Here is a 22,102-nt window from a genome sequence, read left to right as displayed (position 1 = left end):
CAACAGATTTCTCAAGTCACACATACAGACTGTACTTCATTTCACTTTACGAGCAAAATTAGGATTATAATGTCCTCTCTTACATCCCATGCCTTCAAAAAAAGGATGTTGAAATCATCTTGAATCAACAGCTACAGAGTCCTGCTGTAAATGTTTTAAAATGCACCAAATCAGACAATAGCTAGCTTATACATGATAAATGTGATTCTCCATGCATGCAACAAAACAAGTTTCATACTATTGTGAAGTATTCATACTATTGTCATACAAGAAATACTATTGTGCACCAATATAAAAGAGATAAAGTCAGCATATTCAAAGAACACTGCAGGACTTCAATACTTAACATGTTGCGTATGGATGGCGAGAATTCTCGTCATTTTTTTCCCGAACGTTCAGGATGGAAGACAAAGATTCTCGTCATTTAGGCGCGTCAACCTAAACAATTTTAAAGTGTACAATGCGTATCCGTTAGTACGCTTTCAGTTGTTGTTTGTTATTCATAATGAATTGATGCATCATAACGTTTGATTGGGTAAAGTTGTATTCTAAACATTAGCTTACTCCGGTACGCAATGTGTCAAAAAAAACTGAATCATCACGGAAAATAATGCACAATAAACATCCTTTAAAAGTAAAAGCAATAAACAATCAGGAAAAAAGATTCAAAAATGCTTTGAAAATTTTCTTTGTAGAAAATGCCTTTAATAGAACTCAAGAATGTTTGAAGAGATTAATGAAAAATCAGTGCAATCCCTTTTTTCCTGGTTGTGTTGCAAATAATTGTTGCCAATAGTTTGTACATTTTTTATTGCAACATGCAAGTTAATTCATTGTACGACGAAGCCCATTCCCTAGTGATATTGTTTTTAAATATGATAAAACTACCTTTATTGATGGAATGGCTTACTCAATGGATTACTTAATGGCTTACTCATGTTGATTCCATTGCCTATTGTTCACAAATTTCAATTTTAAATAAAAATAATGATGCTGTACCCGAAGGCAACTAATTTCATCAGTTATTTCAGAAAGGTGACTGCACCTAGCTAATTCAATACATGTTTCAAAAACTATCACCATACTACAGGAACGGATAGTTTTCCTTACCTTACAAACATATCTACAATGGCAATGTAGGGGAGACTGGGGCACAGTGGGACACGGGGCACAGTGGGACAATTGATTTATTTAAACAATTTACTCGGTCAAAGGGCAAATGCATTAAAATTAAGGAAGTCATATCACGAGGAATAATGCACAAAAATCTTATTTCCTAATCTTATGTAGCTTCGCGTAAATGTTATAAAATATGTTTTTTGCTATAATTTTCGTAACTTTCATGTTATGAATATTTATGCAATTCTCTTAATTATAGCAAGTTTCATAAGGAATGACTTGGTGAATACATTATTTAAAGACTTAGTAATATTTTTCTAAACATATTTTTCGAAAGTAACATGTTTAAAATTTTTGCTGACAAATACAAGACTTCAGGACATGCGGGGCACAGTGGGACAGCTGAAATTGGGGCACAGTGGGACAACTTGGATTGGGGCACAGTGGGACAACTCGAATTGGGGCACAGTTTGATGCCGAATTACAGCCCAGGAGCTTCATACTATCAATATCCGTTACCTAAACGCACTCAAATTTCATATCATGCTTACTTTATAATGTTTTGGCTCCATATTGATGCTTTAGGATTTGAAGCAGTACATTTCAGTTAGTGAATGTGAGGACAAAACTAAAGAATGGCAACAGCAATGAACATGAGAAAAGTAATGCCGAAGTAAATAATTAGTGTGAACCCCGATCGTATGCGATAATTTGTCTACATTTCCTGAATCCCACATCTGTTATATAGATATGCTCTTTGTAAGGAACAGTTCAGTCTTGGCCAGAAGCGAGCTTGAGGTAGTGAGAAGAGAGAGTCTCATAAACATTAGTTGCTGCAACATTCCTCCTTTCTACAAGCCTGCTCTGGGAACATTCAGTGATTTGCGTGAAAGGAAGAAAAACAGGCAATAAAACTTTATTTTTAAAGAGAATTTTGAGGCAAGATTGTTTATTACGTATTATCTATTTAATTCAAATTATTTATAAATTGAATTTTTGAGATTCATAGCTTATAAAATAAATTACCACCATAGTAAACTGTGACTTAAAACTGCAGCACGACTGCACCACAGACTGTCTCCTCTGCGCACGAAAAAATTAGTATATGAGTTAGCTCAGAGAAATAGAAAGAAATACCCGCCATCTTGCGATCAGAAAGACATTGCTGATGCTGGTTTATTTTACGTTTTTTTGAAGCGGAATCCTTCGATTAGCCTTCGAAAACCAGAAGAAACCTCACTGGCCAGAGACGTGGGCTTCTATAGGACGGTTGTGAGTGCATTTTTTCCGATCTATCAGCTCTTTATGTCAACATGTATTTTCTGCTGGAGGTGTAATCATGATGAAAGTGGTTCCACTACCGTTCAACTCCAGGGAAAAGTGACAGAAAAAGAAACAGCCCTCTAAGGTGAAAACAAGTAGGTGAAGTTACCTCCTCTGAAAGAGGCTCCTCGATGTCATTGTTCTATATTATAAAGGTTCAGGTTAATACAATTCCTCCATTTCTTGTGTTGTCTAGAGTGAAATTCCTCCAAAAAATACTGTTGAAGTGTCCCATAGGATCAGTAGGTGCCGCATGTCCTTCTGAATGGATGGCTATCAATTTATTTTTACTGGTTTTAAAATATTTCATCGAACACGCAAAATTTTTTAAAGAAAACCCTGCATTGCTAGTTTTACATAACCACGAATCATATATTTCTGCCGATACTATTGAGTTAGTAAAAAGGAATGGGTGGTACTTTTTACTTTGTCACCTCACTGCAATCAATTAGATAACTGTTTGTTTGGCCTTTTGAAAAAATATTGAAATGACCGCAAATGGCCTATAAACCACCCAGGAGAGAGAATAACAATTTGCAACTTGGTTGAATACAGCACATAAAAAAGCATTTACATCTAATAATACATATTATTTTTACTTTCGGTTCAACCAGGATATGCCCTGTTAACCCAAGTATTTTCAATGACAAAGACCTTGCCCAAGAAACTGTCAAAGATCAGTTTGTTGGGCCTTTAGAATTCCACTTAGAAACCGAGTAAAATCTCGAAAGCCCAGGACAACCCGGGTTGAAACTTCGTTTAAGAGAGCATAGTTTTCCCCCCCGAGGAATAAACGTCCAAAATCTAGCAGGCTAATATCTAAACATGCTAGACAAAAGAAAAGATAGGAGATACCTACGGACACACCAGTTAAAAAGAGACTGTAAAATATCATCAATAATAAATAAAATAATATCATCAAAGGAAAGAGAGAAAAAACAGCCTGGTCATAAGAAAATGTTGAAAAATGAGCGATAAAATGTCAAGAAAATTTAAGATTTTCACATTAAAGAACTAAAAAAAAGATTGGAAATGGAAGATATAGCTACAGTTTCAGAATAAAGTGACTAAATTTACCACCAAGGACAGTTGGCAGAACTTCAGCCATTAGCGTAATTAAATGTTGATGAAAAACATTGCATGCAGTGTTTTAAAGTTTATAATTACATGACTTAATATTTTTTTATCAGCACATGTATCTTGAATAAAAATTTCTTGATTAAAATGTTCGCTTGCATGTATATTTCACCTATTAATGTTAATTAATTCATTTGTACCCTCAATTAATTTCAACTTTGTATTTTATTGAGTAATGCAAGCCTGTCCCACTCTGCCCCGTGCACTGTCCCACTCTGCCCCAGCCTGGGGCAGAGTGGGACACTTTTCAACAAAGAAGAAACTTGAGTATTTCAACTATTTTAAGTTAGTTGTATTACTTGCGAATTTTTTAATAAGTTGAGGAATATACTCTTTAAGCAATGGCACCAAAATCTTCCATTTTCCAATAATTCTGTGGGAAATAAAAATGAAATGCTAAAACTGTCCCACTGTGCCCCAGTCTCCCCTACAGATTTAATTAAAAGGGAATATATTATTTATTCAACTCATTCATAGATTCATGCACTTGTAAAACATCAGACATTTTAAAAGATCTCAAAATAATAATGTAACGCGAAGTGGCTCAGTATCAATGTATCTTACTCAAGTATGTGGAAGAAGTTCAGCAGCTCATTCTCAGAAAGTTTAGACCACCAAGCCACGAGTTTTTCCTCTCCTAAATGCTTAATAACAAAGAGGAAACAAAGGAGCATGTCATGGACTTCCGAAGGTGAAAGGCTTTCCAAATGAATCATCCCACTTGGAGACCTAAGGAACACAATGAAAATAAGTATAGTCTATACATTCAATCTTACTTACAATAACAATGAATTAATAATGTTAACAATAGCAATAAAATGGCTAGAAATGGGCAGAGTACCAAAAATAGTAACTGAACTCAGTTTTAGTTAGTTTTCAAAATTTGTAATGAGTTACAAGTATCAGTAACAATTACAACAAATAACTAGTAATAGATACAAGTACAGTTACAGTTACTTTTTGTGAAACCTTTTGAAAACTACCAAGAGTTTCATACATGAGGATTTAATGTATGTTTCCTTGAAATACAAGTTTAACATATTGCTTTTGGTCAGTACTTTGGCAGATTATGAGGGTAGGAATATGTCAGTTCACACAAACCTCTTGGCATACACCAGTCAGTACAGTCATGATAGGGAAAGTAACAATTACTTTCACAACACAATGAGTAGATTACAAGTAATAGTTACATTTTTTTAAAAGTTGACGATTAAAAGTAACAAACATCCAAAATGCAATCACTACTGGTGACTTAGCTACTGACTTAGATTAATCACTCAGTTACTAGATCTCTGAAGATAGAAGTGAATTCGAAATCTGAACATTGCTATAAAGAAAATTAAGTTGTCATAGATCACACTTAGGTTAATTGATACAAACATAGACACTGAAAACTAAAAGCAAGGATCAATTACAAGTGCTGAAGTTAACACTTAAAAGTTCAACATACCAGGTCCAAAAAGTTCAATTGACATAACTCTTTAAGGCAAGACTTCAAATAATGCTTCTTGAATTGTCCATCTGCGTCAACTTTGAGCGAAATGGCAGTAATTGTTGCAAACCCAGGTAGTTTTAAACACTCTCACTCAAAGAAGACAAAATAAATCTCCCCAGATCCCACACCAAAGGACAGACCTTGAATGCCCCGCCCTGAGTACTCCTTGGCTTCCACTGCTCGAGAATTCGACGGCGCTGGGGGTGGCGAGGGGGATGGGTGAGTCAGCATCACCCGATTCGCCCTGAACAAGCCCGTTGACCACGCCAGCGTGGAGGGCGGCCAGGTCGCCTCCCCGACTGCCCCTCGAAATGGCCGCCAGGATGGGAGAGTCCATGGGAGATGGCTGCTGTTGCTGGTGCGTCATCAGCCGACCCCACTCCCGGTCGTCCACCATCCTACGTAATCAAGCAACGCACGCATCAAGCAAATTTGCAATCATTGAATCAGCACTAACAATTGCTCCAGAGTAAAACTCCGCTATTTTCATCATCATTTAAACACTTGAGTAACTAAAGTGTGGCTAAGGGCCGAGGGCTTAGAGGCGGCAGTCACTTTCCCATTAACACTTTGAGTGCCGGCTGCTAATTTTAAGCCCTACTGAAAAATCATCCAGCCATTTTTACTAAATTTGTACGTTTTTTAAAACATTAGCATCAAAAATATATTTATATCGGAGTGTATTTCAGTAAAAATGAGACTTTTCTCTTCTTCATGAATGAGTTGAATAACATTTATTGCTAATTTTTAAATATATAATTTAACAATAAAAACCTACTGTTTTAAAAAATAAAACAGTTGCAACGTATGATGTACCGCCATAACATGCATAATAATTTTTTTAATACGCTCAATTTGAACTATATAAAACAGCATGGAAATCATAAAAAAAGCATTGTTTCAAGCAAAACATTATAAACCCTGGATGACAAAAAGGGTCACTGCACCCTCAACGAACGCTTCTTTCCGTAAAAGAATTTTCACACCAAGTGGCCTAAGAGATGCCAGTAGCTGCAAAGGACTTTTCGTCCTCAAGACATTAAAAGACCTCTTTTTCCATCGAGGATTTGATTTTTGAAATAACAGAACACCTAAGCAGTATAGTGGAAAAGTACCACAGGCAAAATATTACGGCTTCACGCGTACAAAGCCAATTAAATAGAAAGACGTAATATTTAGACCGTGGCAATCTTCAGAAAGATTAACAGGACGTAATATTACGTCCATGGCACGCAAAGTGTTAATGCAAGTGGGTCCCTCACCCGTTGACCACGGTGACGGCCCTTCCAAGAGAGCCCCCCTTCCCTCCTGTCGACTCCCCGCTCCCCTTCTCCTCCAGGCGGCCAACGTTCTCCAGCATAATGGTCAGCCACGGCTCATACAGGGCTGCAATGCGTGACAGGCGACCCTACAAAGGACACACACAAGCAAGGCTTAAATAGAGATACAGTAAACTCCCAATAATCCGTGAGTTGATCCTCTGTGTCTCTAATTATCCATGCATGAGTTTCACCCTCCTTCAATATTTTCCACAATCTTCATTTTAAAAATCAAATCGCATGCAAAAACATCAGGATTATCTTATTTTAATGTGCTCTAGTATTGCATAAGATGATAAGCAAAATAAAACTCTTGATTAATTTTAGATTTCTTCGATGGATAACCAATAGTTAAATAAGAAAATATTATTAAAATGATTAAGAAAAAATAAAATTAGCAACTTTTACTCTAGTCAACACATTTTCAATAGCACTTTTAATTTTTAATCTACTCATTTGAGTAATGAAAAGTGAAAATTTGAATTCCACATGAGCTGATCAAAAGGCATTTCCAGTCACATAAACCTCATCCACATCTGTGAATATTTGTAAGAACATATATATTTATGCCTAAAGTGCATAAATCAAACATTTGGATCATGCAATGGCATTACACAATAATAAAAATGCTGATTTGTATGACAGTACTCCCTGATCGAGAAGATATTGACAGCGACCACATCAAGCACAGGAGCAAAATTAAAAGTGTTATAACTGTAATCTTTCTGAATACTTTTTCAAAAAGTTATTTGTAATTGTAATTAATGAAAAGTTTGACCGTATAATTGTAATTGAGCCCGATTATTTTCTTTCGCTACTCTTTCCACCACTGCCCACATGGTATGACTCTGTGGTATCATTAACTTATCCGCAAAGGGTTGAGGCCATTGATATTTCTCAAGGAGCTCAAGAATCAGGCAACAGTTTGAAAAATGGAAAAATAAGGGTCTCAATTATGTTTAACCTCCATCATAATTGCCATTTTTAAAAAACACTGGTGGACTAGCCCATTGTTTTGAGAATTGAACCATCAGCATGAATCCAGTCTGTGCGTCAGCGGTAGTATCAAGTGGTTTCTACTCTTGTCTATTTAAGCAAAAGCTATACCTTTGTTTGATATCGTTCATCCAGTTCATGTTTGGTGAGAAGTTGTCGCAGGACAGAAAGGGCAGTTGATCGCACGTGCATTCCCTCGAGTAGTGCAGACCTCACTTCCCTCTGGAGAAGGCCAGCCAAGAAATGGTATTGGCAGAAAGTCTCCGAAGGAATACTCTGTGACACTGGACCCACACTTTCAGACTCCTCTGCAAGGAAAATCCCTCCTCAGATTCAAAATTCAAAAGAATATATTGCAAAATGGTATGCTTTGATGAGGGCACTCATAAATCACGTAATTGAGTTATACAGAAAGAGTGTGAATAGAGTCAACTGTGCCATGCTAATGGATACATATAAGGCAAGGGCAGGAAAAGAAAAAAAAACATGGATAATGGAGAACATTCACATTGACTGCCACAGGAAAAAATTCCCCAGCACCGGGAATCGAACAATGGAACTTTGGCTTTCCAAGCAACTGCAAAGACCACTATGCTATCCAGATTCCTTAATTCCCGAGGCAATTTTTTCCAAGGTTCAACAGCTCTCGATATAAGGCCCTTGCAGTCCATCAAGCTTGGCAACGTAAGGGAATATGGGCTTCAAAGAAGCTAGGTAATACCCAAAGGTGAATCCCATTCCAGTGTTAATGCTGCGCTTGGCAATAAATGTGGTACAGTAAAACCTCTATGTAGTGAACCTCTTTACATCGTAAACCTCTATACATCGTACCAACCCTCTGGTCCCGTCAGATTTACTTGTAAATTTATAGGCAAACCTCTCTATAGTGAACCTCTTTATATCGTAAAACCTCTATATATCATAGCAACGAGAGACCCCCGAGACGGCCTAACTACCTCTGCATTTCGTACCGAGACAACTAGAGACCATTAATGCACCCGCGATAACGAACATGGATTGACATTTTCAGCGATAAATGTTTCACGCTTATTCTTTTCTTTTACACCTTTACTATACTGTAATTTTCATGTTAACCATTAGTTAGGGCCATTTTGTCCCATTCGAGAGCATACCTAACAGTAAATAAGAAAAAGGCAACGAACTATCCTAATCATTTTAAGTGACAGTAAATGAAGACAGAACGCATCGTTTTCTCTCGAATCATGGTAAAAATTGCGCGATAGCACTCGCTTTCTATTACTTATGGCTTTATTTTCCTGTAATTGCTTTCATACTATGTTCAGTTAATAAAAGAGGCGACCAGCGCAGCCTATAATCCCTTGCCGGCGGAAATATTTCAACTAACTTCACTCCCATTTATGGAGACAGAATTACTTAACCGCATTGCTGCTTCCGTTTCTAAAATGAAAATATTTCATGAATTTACTGCGACTCGAAATAAATCAAATACAATTTTGCAATTATTTTATTCCCATATTTTCCAGTGTAGCACTTTCTCACTGCCGCCTTGGTAATTTTTCGATGCTTTCGTGAACGATCGTAGTTTACAATTTATTGCGCTTAGCGACAGTCATCTGTCTTGCGTGCGTATTTATGCCGCGAAATCTGACTCTTCCATCGGGAGTCCGGGACGTCAATTTCTAGCAATACTGAACGAACATCACTCCATGCGCGACAATGTTAGGTGAAGAGACAGCTAATTAGCTGATATGCCGTAGAGCAATGAAATTTTTTACTGTCGCTGCCGCATTCTGAAGTAGTTAGCCCAGCATTCACACTGGGAAATCACGTCATTTCTCAGACCTAGCGTTTATTTGTGACCTCGACAGAGTTTTTCTACGGAACTCTACGAGCATTGTATTCTAGAGAAAGGCAATTCGACGAAATTTTCAAAATTACGCTCAATTTCTTGTTTATTTTTTGCAATAGTCACGTGTTTATTTATTTTTTATAATCTTTAACATGTCATACGTTATAAGAATGATAAATCAATTTTCTAAAATATATTATAAGGAGTATTTTCAATTATTTGCCATAAAATATGAAAACATACGAAAATTACTTAATTAATTATAAGTTGATGATGAATTCGACAAATAAAACAAGGCGGCTGCTTGACATTACAACATTCCGAGGATTTTTCCAAGCCATCAACGAGGGCAGGTAGAAGAAAGATGTAGCAGTGACCTTTGGAATACCATCTTTTTTAAACAACCGAGGAAAAACAGAAGAAACTCTATATCTAGGCTGCACAAATAAAAAACGCGGGCAGTGAAATAAGAGGATGAAAGAATTATGTTTAGAAATATAAAAGTTGTGTACTTCCCTCCAAACACTAGTAGTAAATTACGACCCTTAGACCAGGGAATTATTTCTTTGGTCAAAAGGCATTATCGAAAACAGCTAGTGATTTATTTTTTATGGAGAGTGAATAGTGAAAACGACATTAAAGGTGCTCATGGAACATCCTTCAGACCATGCACAGGCTGTGCCTTTCCTCAATTTTTGAGAAATGCTTCATCAAGGCTGGGATTACGGGTGGTAGCAAACAGGAGGAAAGTGAGATGCTTGATAATGAACCTACAGTTCGATAAAATCAACAAAATAGTTAACACAAATTCAACATTTGAAGACTTTGTAAATGTTGATAATGATTTATTCATTTGTTCCCGACATGAGTTGGAAGATAGTGGTGAAGGAGATGTATATATCTTGCAGGATGCAGTAAGAGATGAATTTAGAGGAAGATGTTGGTAATGAGGAATCAGTTACAGTTCCCACCAAAACAGAGGTTGAGGATTTATTGAACATAATTAAATGGTTTTTATTAAGCATGGAGGAATGCGATCATAATATGATTGTATTCAATAGAATTAAAAACATTACATCGAAAGAGTTTTAAAAAGGTTAAAGCAAACCCAATAACTAATTTCTTTCTTAAAAAGCCCTCTTGAACAAGTTACTTTTACCTTTGTGTAATCATTAAATTGTAAATATATGTTCACTAATGCATGCATGTATGTTTAAATATATTAATATTATGGTTTATCAATAAAATGGTACCTATCACTAAAACCTCTCTATAGTGAACCTCCATACATCAAAATGCCCAAATTTTGGTCCCCTCCATTACGATGTAAAGAGGTTTTACTGTATATTTCAAACCAGCTGCACAAATGCGATGACATTCACATGAATTGCCAAAGGAAAAAATTCCCCAGCAATGGGAATCAAATTACTGACCTTTGACTTTCCTCTGAGCCTCTGCGCAGGCCATTACGCAATCCGGGTTCCTGAATCCCAATGCCAAAGGTCCATGGTTTGATTCCCACTCAAGGGGAATATTTCCCCCTGGCAATTAATGTGAATTAATCTGCTGTTTGAGCAGCATGATTGACATTAACACATAAGGATAAAATAATTGATGTTGGTGTGATATTCAATTAATCCATAAAGTGGAAAATATTTTGTATAACAGCAGGTAAAGACAGGCAGCAAAGGACACAAATGGGAAATAATACAATGAATTGTAGTGGGCGTAACTTGGTGGATATCCGTAATCGCAGGAATAGAAGGATCAAGAACTTTGCTATTTCCAAATAGTAATTTATTGACACCGACCATGGTTTCGTTACAGAGTAACATTATCAAGGTGTATTTATCACCTACGTTTAACATTATCAAGGTGAGAAATACACCTTGATAATGTTACTCTGTAACGAAACCATGGCCGGTGTCAATAAATTACTATGTGGAAATAGCAAAGTTGTTGATCCTTCTATTCCTGGGAAGTAATACCTCGCCATATAAATGATGGAACAATACAAAATTGAATGCTGAATTAGGAACCAACGTTAGCTAATCAAATGACAGTTAATCGACAAATAATGAAGAAGGAGCACCTAGTTTTAAGAAGGAATGTGCTGACCAAGAGACAAGGTTAATTTCAATACTAACAGAAGCTATTTTGATTTTCAATGAATGATGAATTATTGGTATTGCACATTCATAAATATGTAATTGGTAAACTGACTGATGGAAAAGTGCACTGGCAAAAATGAAGGAATTTAATGCTCTGCATGCTCTCAAGCAAATGGGGGGCAATGAATCACAACGGAGAGAGCAATTGAGGCACATATGCGATGTGCAGGTCGCATCTCCACAGGATATGCACCGATTCTATGCAGATAAGGATGCGAGTCACAAATGTAGCAGCTGCATTGATAGGCTATGCCAGGGACCCTCCTTCTAAGTGCCCAAGAAATGAGTGAAAGTAAGGCTTAAGGCCAAAATAAAGGGAAACTCTTAGGATAATGTGGAATTTAAAGTGAAATTGCACATGGCTACATGATTTCTAAGTGAAAATTTTCACTGTATAGAGGTCGTTTTCCTCACTGGAGCCCACATATGGACTTCATTAATGGGAGGCTCTGTAATTGTAGAGGTTAGTCACGGTTGGTTTCCCTCCTTGCCTTATACATGGAAAGGGCCTGGGACCTTATCACTTCTTTCAAAGGAGGTTTTTGTACACTTTTGCTGCATGGAGTTTTGTTGTACAGGGAGGATGAGTCTTGTATGAACAGAAAGCTCATTCTATGAAAAATATGGCTGACATGAAAAAACTGGAGAGCTTATTTATGCAAAACATTCTTAACAAGATAAAGAGACATACATACCGTCGCCTCCAGATGGAGTAGTCCTACCCACAGAGCTGCTAGAGCTGCCCCTCATGGTGGCCGAGAGAATGGCCACATCCAAGGGGAGGTTGAGTGCCACGTAATGCTCGTGCGAGCAGAGGATGCGGAGGAAGGTGAACTTGTAGGCGCACAGAGACGGAGGATCACCTGGGTTGAAGCGACCCACGTACCCATTGATAAGGCGAAATACATAGCCTCGGTCCATGAAGGAGAGACACCGCTGTAATCATCAAACAATATCAGGTCAATTGATTCACTTACACATGTACTAAGGGTCAAAAGAGTTTCTCAACGTATGTATTGGCACCATTCAAGCCAAAAAATTGGACCAAAAATCTAGTATCTTACGTTTCGAGAACATTGTCAAGTTTTTAAAGCATTGAAAAACACATCTAAACTTGCCTCCAAAAGAATTGCACAGAAAATTTAAAATTGCTCATCTTGATGACAACCAAAAAATCAACAAAAAAATTTGTTTTCACCGGAAGAGTAACATAGTCCAAGGGCGTTTTTAAATACAGTGGAACTTGGTTAGTACGTTCCTCCTTAGTACGTTTTCCTCCTTAGTACGGCGATTTCCCTCGGTCCCGGTACCATCCGAACAAAATACAGGTAAAAGAATTTGGTTAGTACGTTTGAAAAAATTGCGCTTTCCTGGTTAGTACGCTCAATTGCTTGCCGTGACGCAACCCGCAATTCGTTCTCTAGTGTCTTCTTAAGGGTCGCAAACGTCTGAATTCATGATTTAATTTATTATTATTAGCCATTTACATCCTTCCATTCATTCCACATCTCTTTCTTCTTCCGTAATTTATCCAAATGCATTTCTGAATTCTTGTGACGTGCTGAATAATAAAATGCGGCCATTTTTCGGGAATGTCTGACTATGAAAAACTACAGCCAATAAGAAGCCCCAATTTTCCCCACCCCGAGCTCCTCACCTTTTGTTGCCTTTGGAGCGCTTGGGAGTGCCCACTGCTGCGCACGAAGTTCGAGTGGGAAATTGTTGCTATTGCACGAGTTATCATGATGAAGAAATGAGTCTTAACGGTATTAGACAATTCCCACATTATCTAAAGCAGTACTGCTCCATAAACTCGACGTCGTGCGTATTTACTTGACTACTGTTGCAGGAGCAGACGATCCTCTGGATCTCCACGCGAAGCTTAGCTTAAAAATACTTGATCTCGGAACGAAAGCAGACGACATTAGACAAATTTTGAATGTAAATTTCAACTGTTTAATATAAAATTTTCTTGTAATTACGTCGTAATCTAATAATCTTGCGTGTCATCAGTCGATATATCGATCGATTTTACAATCGAAATGGTATCATTCCAGAAGCGAATGTCTACGGCTGTTGCCGTAATTTGAAAGTCAATATAATTTTGCCCAATTTTTATGATGTTTAAAAAACCAGTTGACCTACTCCGGGTTGTTGTTATATTCTCCGAGTACACTGTGAGAAAGAAAATTGACTTGTCTTCGCTTGTCTGAGCTTCACTCGTCCTTGTTCTGTATAAATATAATTAGGAGAAATCACGGGAGATAGACGCCGTAATCATGAAATCGTCTCCGGGATGTCCATGAAAAATTGCGATTTTTATTCAGAAAAGGGTTTGTTTTTCATGGTAGCGCTCATTTTCTTGATTTTAAATGTGAAAAGAGTTCAGGTAGGCGATCCTATGAGAACTACCGATAGTAATTGTAATTATGACGACTTTTCCACAGATTGCAATAACCCGGACTGCTATTATTTACTTTCCTCGTTAGTACGTTTTCCTGGTTAGTACGTTCATTTTTCGTGGTCCCTTCAGAAACGTACTAACCAAGTTCCACTGTAATTGAAAATGAAATATAATCGATTCTCCCATGAGGATTCAATGTCAATTCGAATTAATATACCTCAAGAAAGAATGGTAGTCTCCACAATTATGCATTGATAAGACCTGTTTCGATACAAGTGTGATCGTCATGCACTGATTATAGCATTCATTTCCATACGTACGTAATAAAATTTGGCGGGGTGGTAATTATGGAGTGGAAGGGATGGAGGGGAGGATGGAGGATTGGTTAGCAGCATCTGGCCAGGAACCCTCTAGGGGGAGGGAGGGTAAGGGAGTGGGTGAAGTGATTGGGCTTAGGGGAAGTTGGGATGTTCACGTGACGGAGGAGGTGGTTGGTGGGGAGGCGAGGCTTGGGAAAACACAATTTATACACATATAATGAAAAGATATACAGCATATTCCCGATTATCAGGCGGCAGTTTATCTGTGTTGCGGATTATCTGTGCACAAGTTCACAATCCTTCGACGTTTTCTGCAATCTTTATAAAATGATAAAATTGCAAATATCAGATATGGGGAAGCAAAATATTACGTGAAGATGAGTCACATGGCCTGTGAGTCGAAGGTCCCGGCGCTGAATTCGCGGAAGAATGCTGACTGAGAAGCTATACCCGGTAGATACAATCTACTATTGCTACTACTATAGGGTGGATTTCCCTCCCAATCAATAATTTAAATGTCATTATACTGTCCCCAGCCCTACAGAAGACAATTTACACTCGCAATACCCTAACATACCTATAGAGAACAAATACATACAAAATCGCCCTTGGAAAGGCTATTTTAAAGCCCTTGCTTCATTTCTTACCCCTTTCAGCACTTATTATTATTTAAAAAATGAATTTAAAATATTTTCATTGAGCTAACGAAGATAAGAAAACAATCTTTAAAAATGCAAACAATAAAATCCTTGAAAATAAAATTAAAAAAAGTTCCATGAGTGAGGATTAAACTCGCCATCTTAACATTCACAGTCAACCACCTCAACCGCTGGGCCACCACTGCATTGAAGAGATGATATGGAAATACCGGATATATACCGTAGGCCAATTTTTTATGATTTTTAATTGCTTTTTTCTTGAAAATTTTTGAGAAGTGCGTCGTCTTGCTTTGGCATACTTAATTGATAGCCATGATCTACCGAATTAGAAAATTTGAGCTCAATCGATCACCCAAAGGTCGTGTATTCCCCTTGTTAGTCACGGAATATCCCGGGTACCAGTGGCGTAACTAGGAATATGCTTTGGGGGTGATGGTAGTACCTGGGGGGCGGCTATCCCCCCCCCTGAGGCACATGGATTCCCGTAAAATTTAAAGAAATGGTATGCCTGTAAATATGTTCTACATCATTTTGGCACTTAAAATTTAACTTTAAGTAGATGCAGTTGCTGTTTATCAAAGCTAGACTTTTGTTTAAAATTTTTTAAAATTCCTCCGAGGCTTTGGAGAGGGATCTATCCCCTCATCCCCCAACCATAATTACGCCACTGCCAGGTGCTCCATATTATCTATGGCATGGTATTTAGAGGGAAGAAACCGACAGCTGGGGTCATTTTCGACATGAGGTAAGGGAGGAGTATAGAAACCCTGTGTTGGAATTAGCCAGGTTGTAACGATAGGCTTAACCAGGGCTTAACGTCCCATCTGCCGGACAGTGTGTTGCACTAGAAGTTCCGTCCACACTACTCTGAAGCAGGGATAGAGCCATCTCTGTAAACTTTCTGCCTCGGTCAGGACATGAACCCGGGTCCATAGGGTATGAAGCCTTTGTGATGCATTAGTGAAATTTTGCTCCCTAATTACGGGGTTAATTTGGATGACTTTCCTCAGGTATTTCATTTCTTCTATCTCCAACATTGGGTTTGCCTATAGGTGGTAAAATGAATTTCCTGAAAACTGCTTTTAATGAGTCAACTTTTTTCAAAAATTGGCTTCTTTGTGAACATTTAGTGTCATCATTCCAAAATTCCTCCAGTATGATAGTCTTGCAGCTTAGTACCAGAAATGCTAGACGTTCAACCGTGGGTAATGTTGTTCAGGAATATAAAATTATGTTTCTGTTAAAGTAACACATCATTTGTGGTGTTGCTTGTAAAAAAAATAAGATTATTAGGCTTCAATTTCTTGCCTCCAAATGAGTAATTGCATCCTGGAAACAAACCAGCCCCTATAGGAAAGGATTTCATGCTAAATACCGAAAAACCTCACATATGAAACTTCCTCACTTATGAGACTTTTTTTGGTTTTCCGCTGAAAGTTTCATAATTGAGGTTCTACTGTACCTTCAAGAAGAAAGCTATGCTTTTATTCAGCTCTGATGTTTCATCAGCCATTTCTGAATGTTTTTGAGTCACAAGAGGACACAGTACTTGGAGCAGACTCTGGACTCGATACAAGTAGTCAGATGAAAACCTTTCATTTCGATGCATCTACAAAAAGAGATACAAAAAGCTTTTGAGAATCCTAATTAGGCATGTAATGGTGAGGTGGAATAATTACACTAGTAGAGTAGTAGAGATAGAGATTCCAACACACAGAATTGAGTAATTAAGTACTTCAAAGGATTAAAATTGTCTGTGATTGAACTAATCCTTGAAACCATTGAATTATATGCAACATTACTCTCAATTATCATTTTTTATCTTGCACCATATACTCATCAAAACTAAACATCTTGATGCAATTTTACACAGGGTATGTAATTGCACAACTCAGAACTGCATTTTTTCCTCCACCTGGCACTCAATTGCATGAGCATGGATGAAATTAGAACACTGGCTAGTTTGCCATCTCATGATCACACATTCTGGCATTTGCTCCAGCAATTCACTGCTTTACAAAATACAATGTGAAATGCCCTCTTGTACATAAATGAGACTGTGCAAGTACATGCATCATGTAAAATGGGCTTAAGAAATGGCAGACTTATCAATCTTTAATACATTTACTCAATACATAAAACTACATGTTTTCAAGAGAGTTCTACCTTTTTAAAGGTAAACCAATCTCTTTAGAAATAAATTATACACTCAGACACAATGCATAAATTTTCAACTGTGCAATGCCCTTCCTGTGCATTAAAAAAAAAAAAAAACATCCATTCAGTGTCGCATTTAAATACCAGCAAGTAGGTGAAGTACTTGATGACAACGTGTTTTTATAGCTTGGAAGAGTACTTTTGGCAGTGAATTATGTTTGTAACTTTTTCGCGAACCAGTTTATCTAGACCAGTCCCATACATTTCTATAATGTCTCCAGGGCAGAATAAATTATTATTAATAGGGGCAGAAGTGCATTGGACCAGATGTGTGCCAATTAGCCAGGGCCTTACCTTTATCCTTCCAGTGGAGAGGAGGTGTTGGGCCATGCTCTTGATCATCGCACCAAAGAAGAAGCGTGAATGGAGCATGAAATGGTTGATGACAAAGGAGTCTGTGTTGGCGGGACGGAGCAGCACGGGCAGGTGACGACTCAGCTCTTCATGCACCGTGGGCAATGAGGCGTTGGCGGACACAAGGTGGTGGATGGGAGACGGAAGGTGGGACGGAGAGCACGTCTGCTCACCCTCTATCCCACTCATGGCGGGACCCAAGAAGACATACTGCACCAAGCACAACCAGCAATAATTGCATCTCAATTAAAATTGCTTCATTAGGGTTATATAAATCCTTTGTTTAGTACATTTAACAAACTGGACATTCAAACAAATCCATGCCCTGGGATGTGAAAACTCACCCAGTTGGGATTCGAACCTGCGACTTTTAGGTTGGTAGGTGAAGGTGTTACCCCACTGCCACCAAAGCTAGTGGTAAATAATCAGCTATTAAAATACGTACAGTAGACTTTAAAGACCAAAAATATGCAAATTTCACAGTAAAATATTCATTAATGACAAAGGTTTCAACTAATTACATATGTCATATTAAGGTACAATTCCGGGCAACCGGGTCATTAATAAAAGAAATTTTCATAATTTTATCATTGCAATAATGGGAATAATTTCACAATATTTCACTTGACATCATTCAGTATGCTAACATTATATTCAGGTTAACTGGACCACTGGGTATTAGGGGCAACTGTTTATGAGGGACGATTCTCCTAGAGCAGAACCAAATTGTAGAATTACCTCAAGTTTTCTCAGGTTTATTGGAACAGATATCCGGTTAAACAGGATGCATATTGGTGGCATTTAACCATAAATACATGAAGATATGAAATTATTTAAAGCACTAAACATTGACCAGTTTTATAATTTATATGGGGAAACTCAAAAGTAACTCTTTTATGTTATAAACCAGATATTTCACAACCTTTTATCAACATTGAACTAACCTGGAAAACCTATCCTTTTTTTGTCATCTCTAGTCTTCCTGCCTAAGTTATGTATTTGCAAATGTATAATGAAAGCCTGAGTCCACAGAACCTTAGAGAAAATAGCCTTTCCAGAAGGCGACTAAATTTTGTTGCCATGAGGCTTCTTGTAGTCTGCTATGTCAATGTCACAATGAGGAATGAATCACAATGCAATGTCAATGTCAAAAAGTAGGGGAGGACTGTTCCTTTACAATCAGCACACACCACAACAATGTTGTTCTTGTTTTTATTCTTGATACTTCGCATGTGATAGGCTACAGACTTTTACTGTTCTCATCAATGCAAAATAAAGGCACTTATCCTAAAAAAGACAAACGAGTTTTCCAGTTGTATAATATATTCACTAAAAAAAACTCTTTACCCAATTCACGGGAAAAATGGTCAAATAAGAGTAGTTTCAAAAGGCAGAACTTATAGTAAATGAAAAGAAGAACACTTAACAAAATATTAATGGGAGTACCATCAGATGTGGAATTGGAGGTGAAATTGTCATCCTTACTGCCACACTGCAGGGGATAAATTCCGAAAGCACATCCCCACAGGAAAGAATGGGTATTTGGTGAAAAGGTCCATAATTTTTTAGCTACCATATTTATTATTTGGTTATTTATTTCATTTACTTTTTTTTAAATATTGACAGAATTTATCAATTCCAAAGCCACTTCCACACTAAGGGGCCTATTACGTAACTTTTACTCGGAGCTAGAGCTATCTGTAACTCCGCCCGGATTTGTTTTGATTTGTAGCTCCAACCCTATTACGTACCGGCAGGAGTTACGAGAAGTCTCCGAAAGAATGCGGAGCTACAGTGGCTATGGAAAATTCGGAAAGCAAATCTCCAGAAATGAGTCAACCAATAGGAGCTTAGGTATCCGATAGTAAATGTTTCTGAGCAGACGGGTTTAACGTGAATTTCGGAATGGAGTCCCAAACTTGTATTTCGTAATTTAACGTGAAATAATTAATATAAACTACATTGTTGAAATGTTTATACTTTAAAGCTTATTCATATACAGTTATATGTCATCCATTGTATACAGTCATTCATTTATCGTCGAATCCAAACCTATTCTCTGCCCATGTTGCTATTATGGCAATGAATACAATTTTAGATACCGGCAAAGGTCGGAGAAAATGAGTAGGAAGCAGTATGTGGTGCTCACTAATTTTATGAGTGACCACAGAAGCTTTGCCCTTGGCGTATTCCAAGGAATAAACGGGGAGGCAACAATAAATAAAATGTAGGGTGACAAACCTTAATATTTCATCGACAATTAACAAAAATGTGCTACTGAGATTGACAGATGCCTACAAAGAACGAAGATATTTGCACACACACCGACATATTTTTTTAATACCAATAATGAAAATAAAAATGCCTTATGAAAACTCCAGCCCGATTTCCTTCGCTTCTCATCTGTCATTTGTTGATGTCTGCTGTCGGAATCTGAAAGATAAGGCAATGGATCGACCAATAAACATATATTGGGGAAGGATGATGAGGGTGTTTGCGGAGTATGTAAGAAGGAGGCATCTGACATTAGAAATGAGACGAATAAGGGTTTCCCACAATCCGATCGAATTAGATGAAGACCATTTTCCAATGTTTTTCAGAGTGTCGAAACACATTTTTCAATATCTCTGCCGGTCTCTGGGACCCACACCAAGGAAACGCAGAATATCTCAGACGCAGAATAAGAAGATTCAACATTACACACGCCCATAGTGATATAATGAAAACTCTTCAATAATATTTATCTGTTTTTCCACGCTTAGTGATATTCTGCGTTTCCTTAGTGTGGGTCCCAGAGACCGGCAGAGATATTGAAAAGTGTTTTTCGACACTCTGAAAAACATTCGAAAATGGTCTTCATCTAATTCGATCGGATTGTGGGAACCCCTTATTCGTCTCATTTCTAATGTCAGATACCTCCTTCTTCTTACATATATGTATACTCCGCAAACACCCTCGTCATCCTTCGCCATATATATGTTTATTGGGCCATCCATTGCCAAATCCTTCAGATTCCGACCTTCCGACGGCAGAAATCAACAAATGACAGTTGAGAACCGAAGGAAATCGGGCTGGAGTTATCATAAGGACGGGTCAGAAGCCTGCGTTATTCCAGCCCCGAGATAGCTCCAGTTCGCAACTCCTATCGGAGTTATTTTGACTACTGTAATCGCAAATTGAGCTATGGCAGCCATCATAACTCTTATAGCTCCATAGCTCCGGAGTTATGACTTACGTAATAAGCCCCTAAGTGGCAAACATCAAATACATGAGTACATATTAGTGAAACACAAAATTAAAGAAAACAAATACATAAAAAATAAGATTAAATGCAACAAATATCGTTTAAAAAATTAAGAAAAACCAGTGTGAGAAATCAACCTAACAGCAAAAAAGTTTCATTCATTTTGTGATGAAAATGTTCTGTGCTTACCTTTAAATAGCCATAAAGAGCATTGGAATGTCCAGCCTGCAGTAGCTCATGCACAAGATGAACAATTAAGCGCAAGACAGCTAGACCAACACTGTTGCCGACATCCTTGTTCTCTGATGATGGTGGGTATGCAGAGAGCAAGAGAAGGCGAAACAGCTGGTTGAACAAGGTAGGGAGAAACAAAACAGCAGTGGGAATGCTGATTGCCTGTGCCTCCTGAAATATAAGAAATTAATCAATGATGGATAGTAATGATGATTTATTGACACATTTACCGGATATAGCTTATAGCTGCCAGTAACTTGGGGTCTTGCTATTACGTACTTACAAAATAGAGATCATATAACTACAAAATGCAATCAAACATCACAAACAAAAACACGGTATTCTATCAATCAAGTGTATATACCATTGTCATACTATTTTTTTGTCTGAAGATTTTCGCATCTTCTTTTATCTACCTGGTCAGTTCCTTTCAGGAAAAGTTGCATTGGTAACATTTTCTGCTCAACGTTTCACTTCTCCTACTGAGAGCGTTTTCAAGAGAATGAGAGGGAAATTCATTCCCTCATACTCTTGAAAATGCTTCCAGTAGGAGGAGAGAAACACTGAGCAGAAAATGTTGCCAAAGCAGCATTTCCGAAAGGAACTGACCCCATACCATCATCATACATTCCAAGGAGCACAGTTTACAAATAGTGTATCCCAATCCAAGTACAGGCATCCCCCGAGTTACGTATGTCTCGACTTACGTAAATCCGTACTTACGTAAGCGATAGCCGTATTTCAAATGTTTACGTTAATTTTCGAATGCGAGCGCGAAGAAGTAGATATTCGCTCGTACAACCTATGGTAGAAAAAATATCGAATAGTTATAGAGTTTTTTACGTGCTAAAAATAACAAAGTGACCCATTTTTGTCATTCCTCGAAGGAAATTTCATTAATTTCTGTAGAAAAATCGCTTATAAATCCCAAGTCAGCAATCAACGTGAAAATTTGCAGTTCTAGCGATGGATGTGGTGGCGTATGTGGTTGCGCTCATTCCTGTACGATACAACTTGTTATACAGCAATCTCTGAAGCGCCAACGCAAAGGTTCGACTTACGTAAATTTCGACTTACGCATAGTCTGCCGGAACGCATCTCTTACGTAACTCGGGGGATGCCTGTATGCAGCTTTTCTCCTAAATCATTGTTATGATTCAACTTCGAGAATTTCTACTCAGTATCTCATTAGTTTTTTATTTCCTTTTCCATAGCATGCAATTTTTTATGCAGGCAGTATGGAGAGCTTTTCTCCATTCCATTGATAACTGGAAATCCC

The 22,102-nt window shown here is 37.8% G+C and overlaps 1 protein-coding gene across 1 annotated transcript in view; it reads right to left on the bottom strand.

The window, feature by feature from the left end:
- LOC124168527 (dedicator of cytokinesis protein 9) overlaps positions 1-22,102 on the bottom strand; it is a 141,147-nt gene that overhangs the window by 37,835 nt on the left and 81,210 nt on the right. Inside the window, exons 17-24 of the mRNA XM_046546855.1 lie at positions 20,779-20,994; positions 17,286-17,555; positions 16,237-16,383; positions 12,087-12,327; positions 7,501-7,697; positions 6,337-6,482; positions 5,215-5,472; positions 4,144-4,308 (exon numbers count right to left, since the gene is read on the bottom strand). Of these exons, the coding sequence (XP_046402811.1) occupies positions 4,144-4,308; positions 5,215-5,472; positions 6,337-6,482; positions 7,501-7,697; positions 12,087-12,327; positions 16,237-16,383; positions 17,286-17,555; positions 20,779-20,994 (1,640 nt within the window). The remainder of the gene's footprint in view (positions 1-4,143; positions 4,309-5,214; positions 5,473-6,336; positions 6,483-7,500; positions 7,698-12,086; positions 12,328-16,236; positions 16,384-17,285; positions 17,556-20,778; positions 20,995-22,102) is intronic.

Source organism: Ischnura elegans, chromosome 11 (genome assembly GCF_921293095.1).
Source record: "Ischnura elegans chromosome 11, ioIscEleg1.1, whole genome shotgun sequence".
Classification (NCBI taxonomy): Eukaryota; Metazoa; Arthropoda; class Insecta; order Odonata; family Coenagrionidae; genus Ischnura; species Ischnura elegans.
Note: the sequence above shows the minus strand (reverse complement) of the source record. Positions and strands in the feature narration are given on the sequence as shown.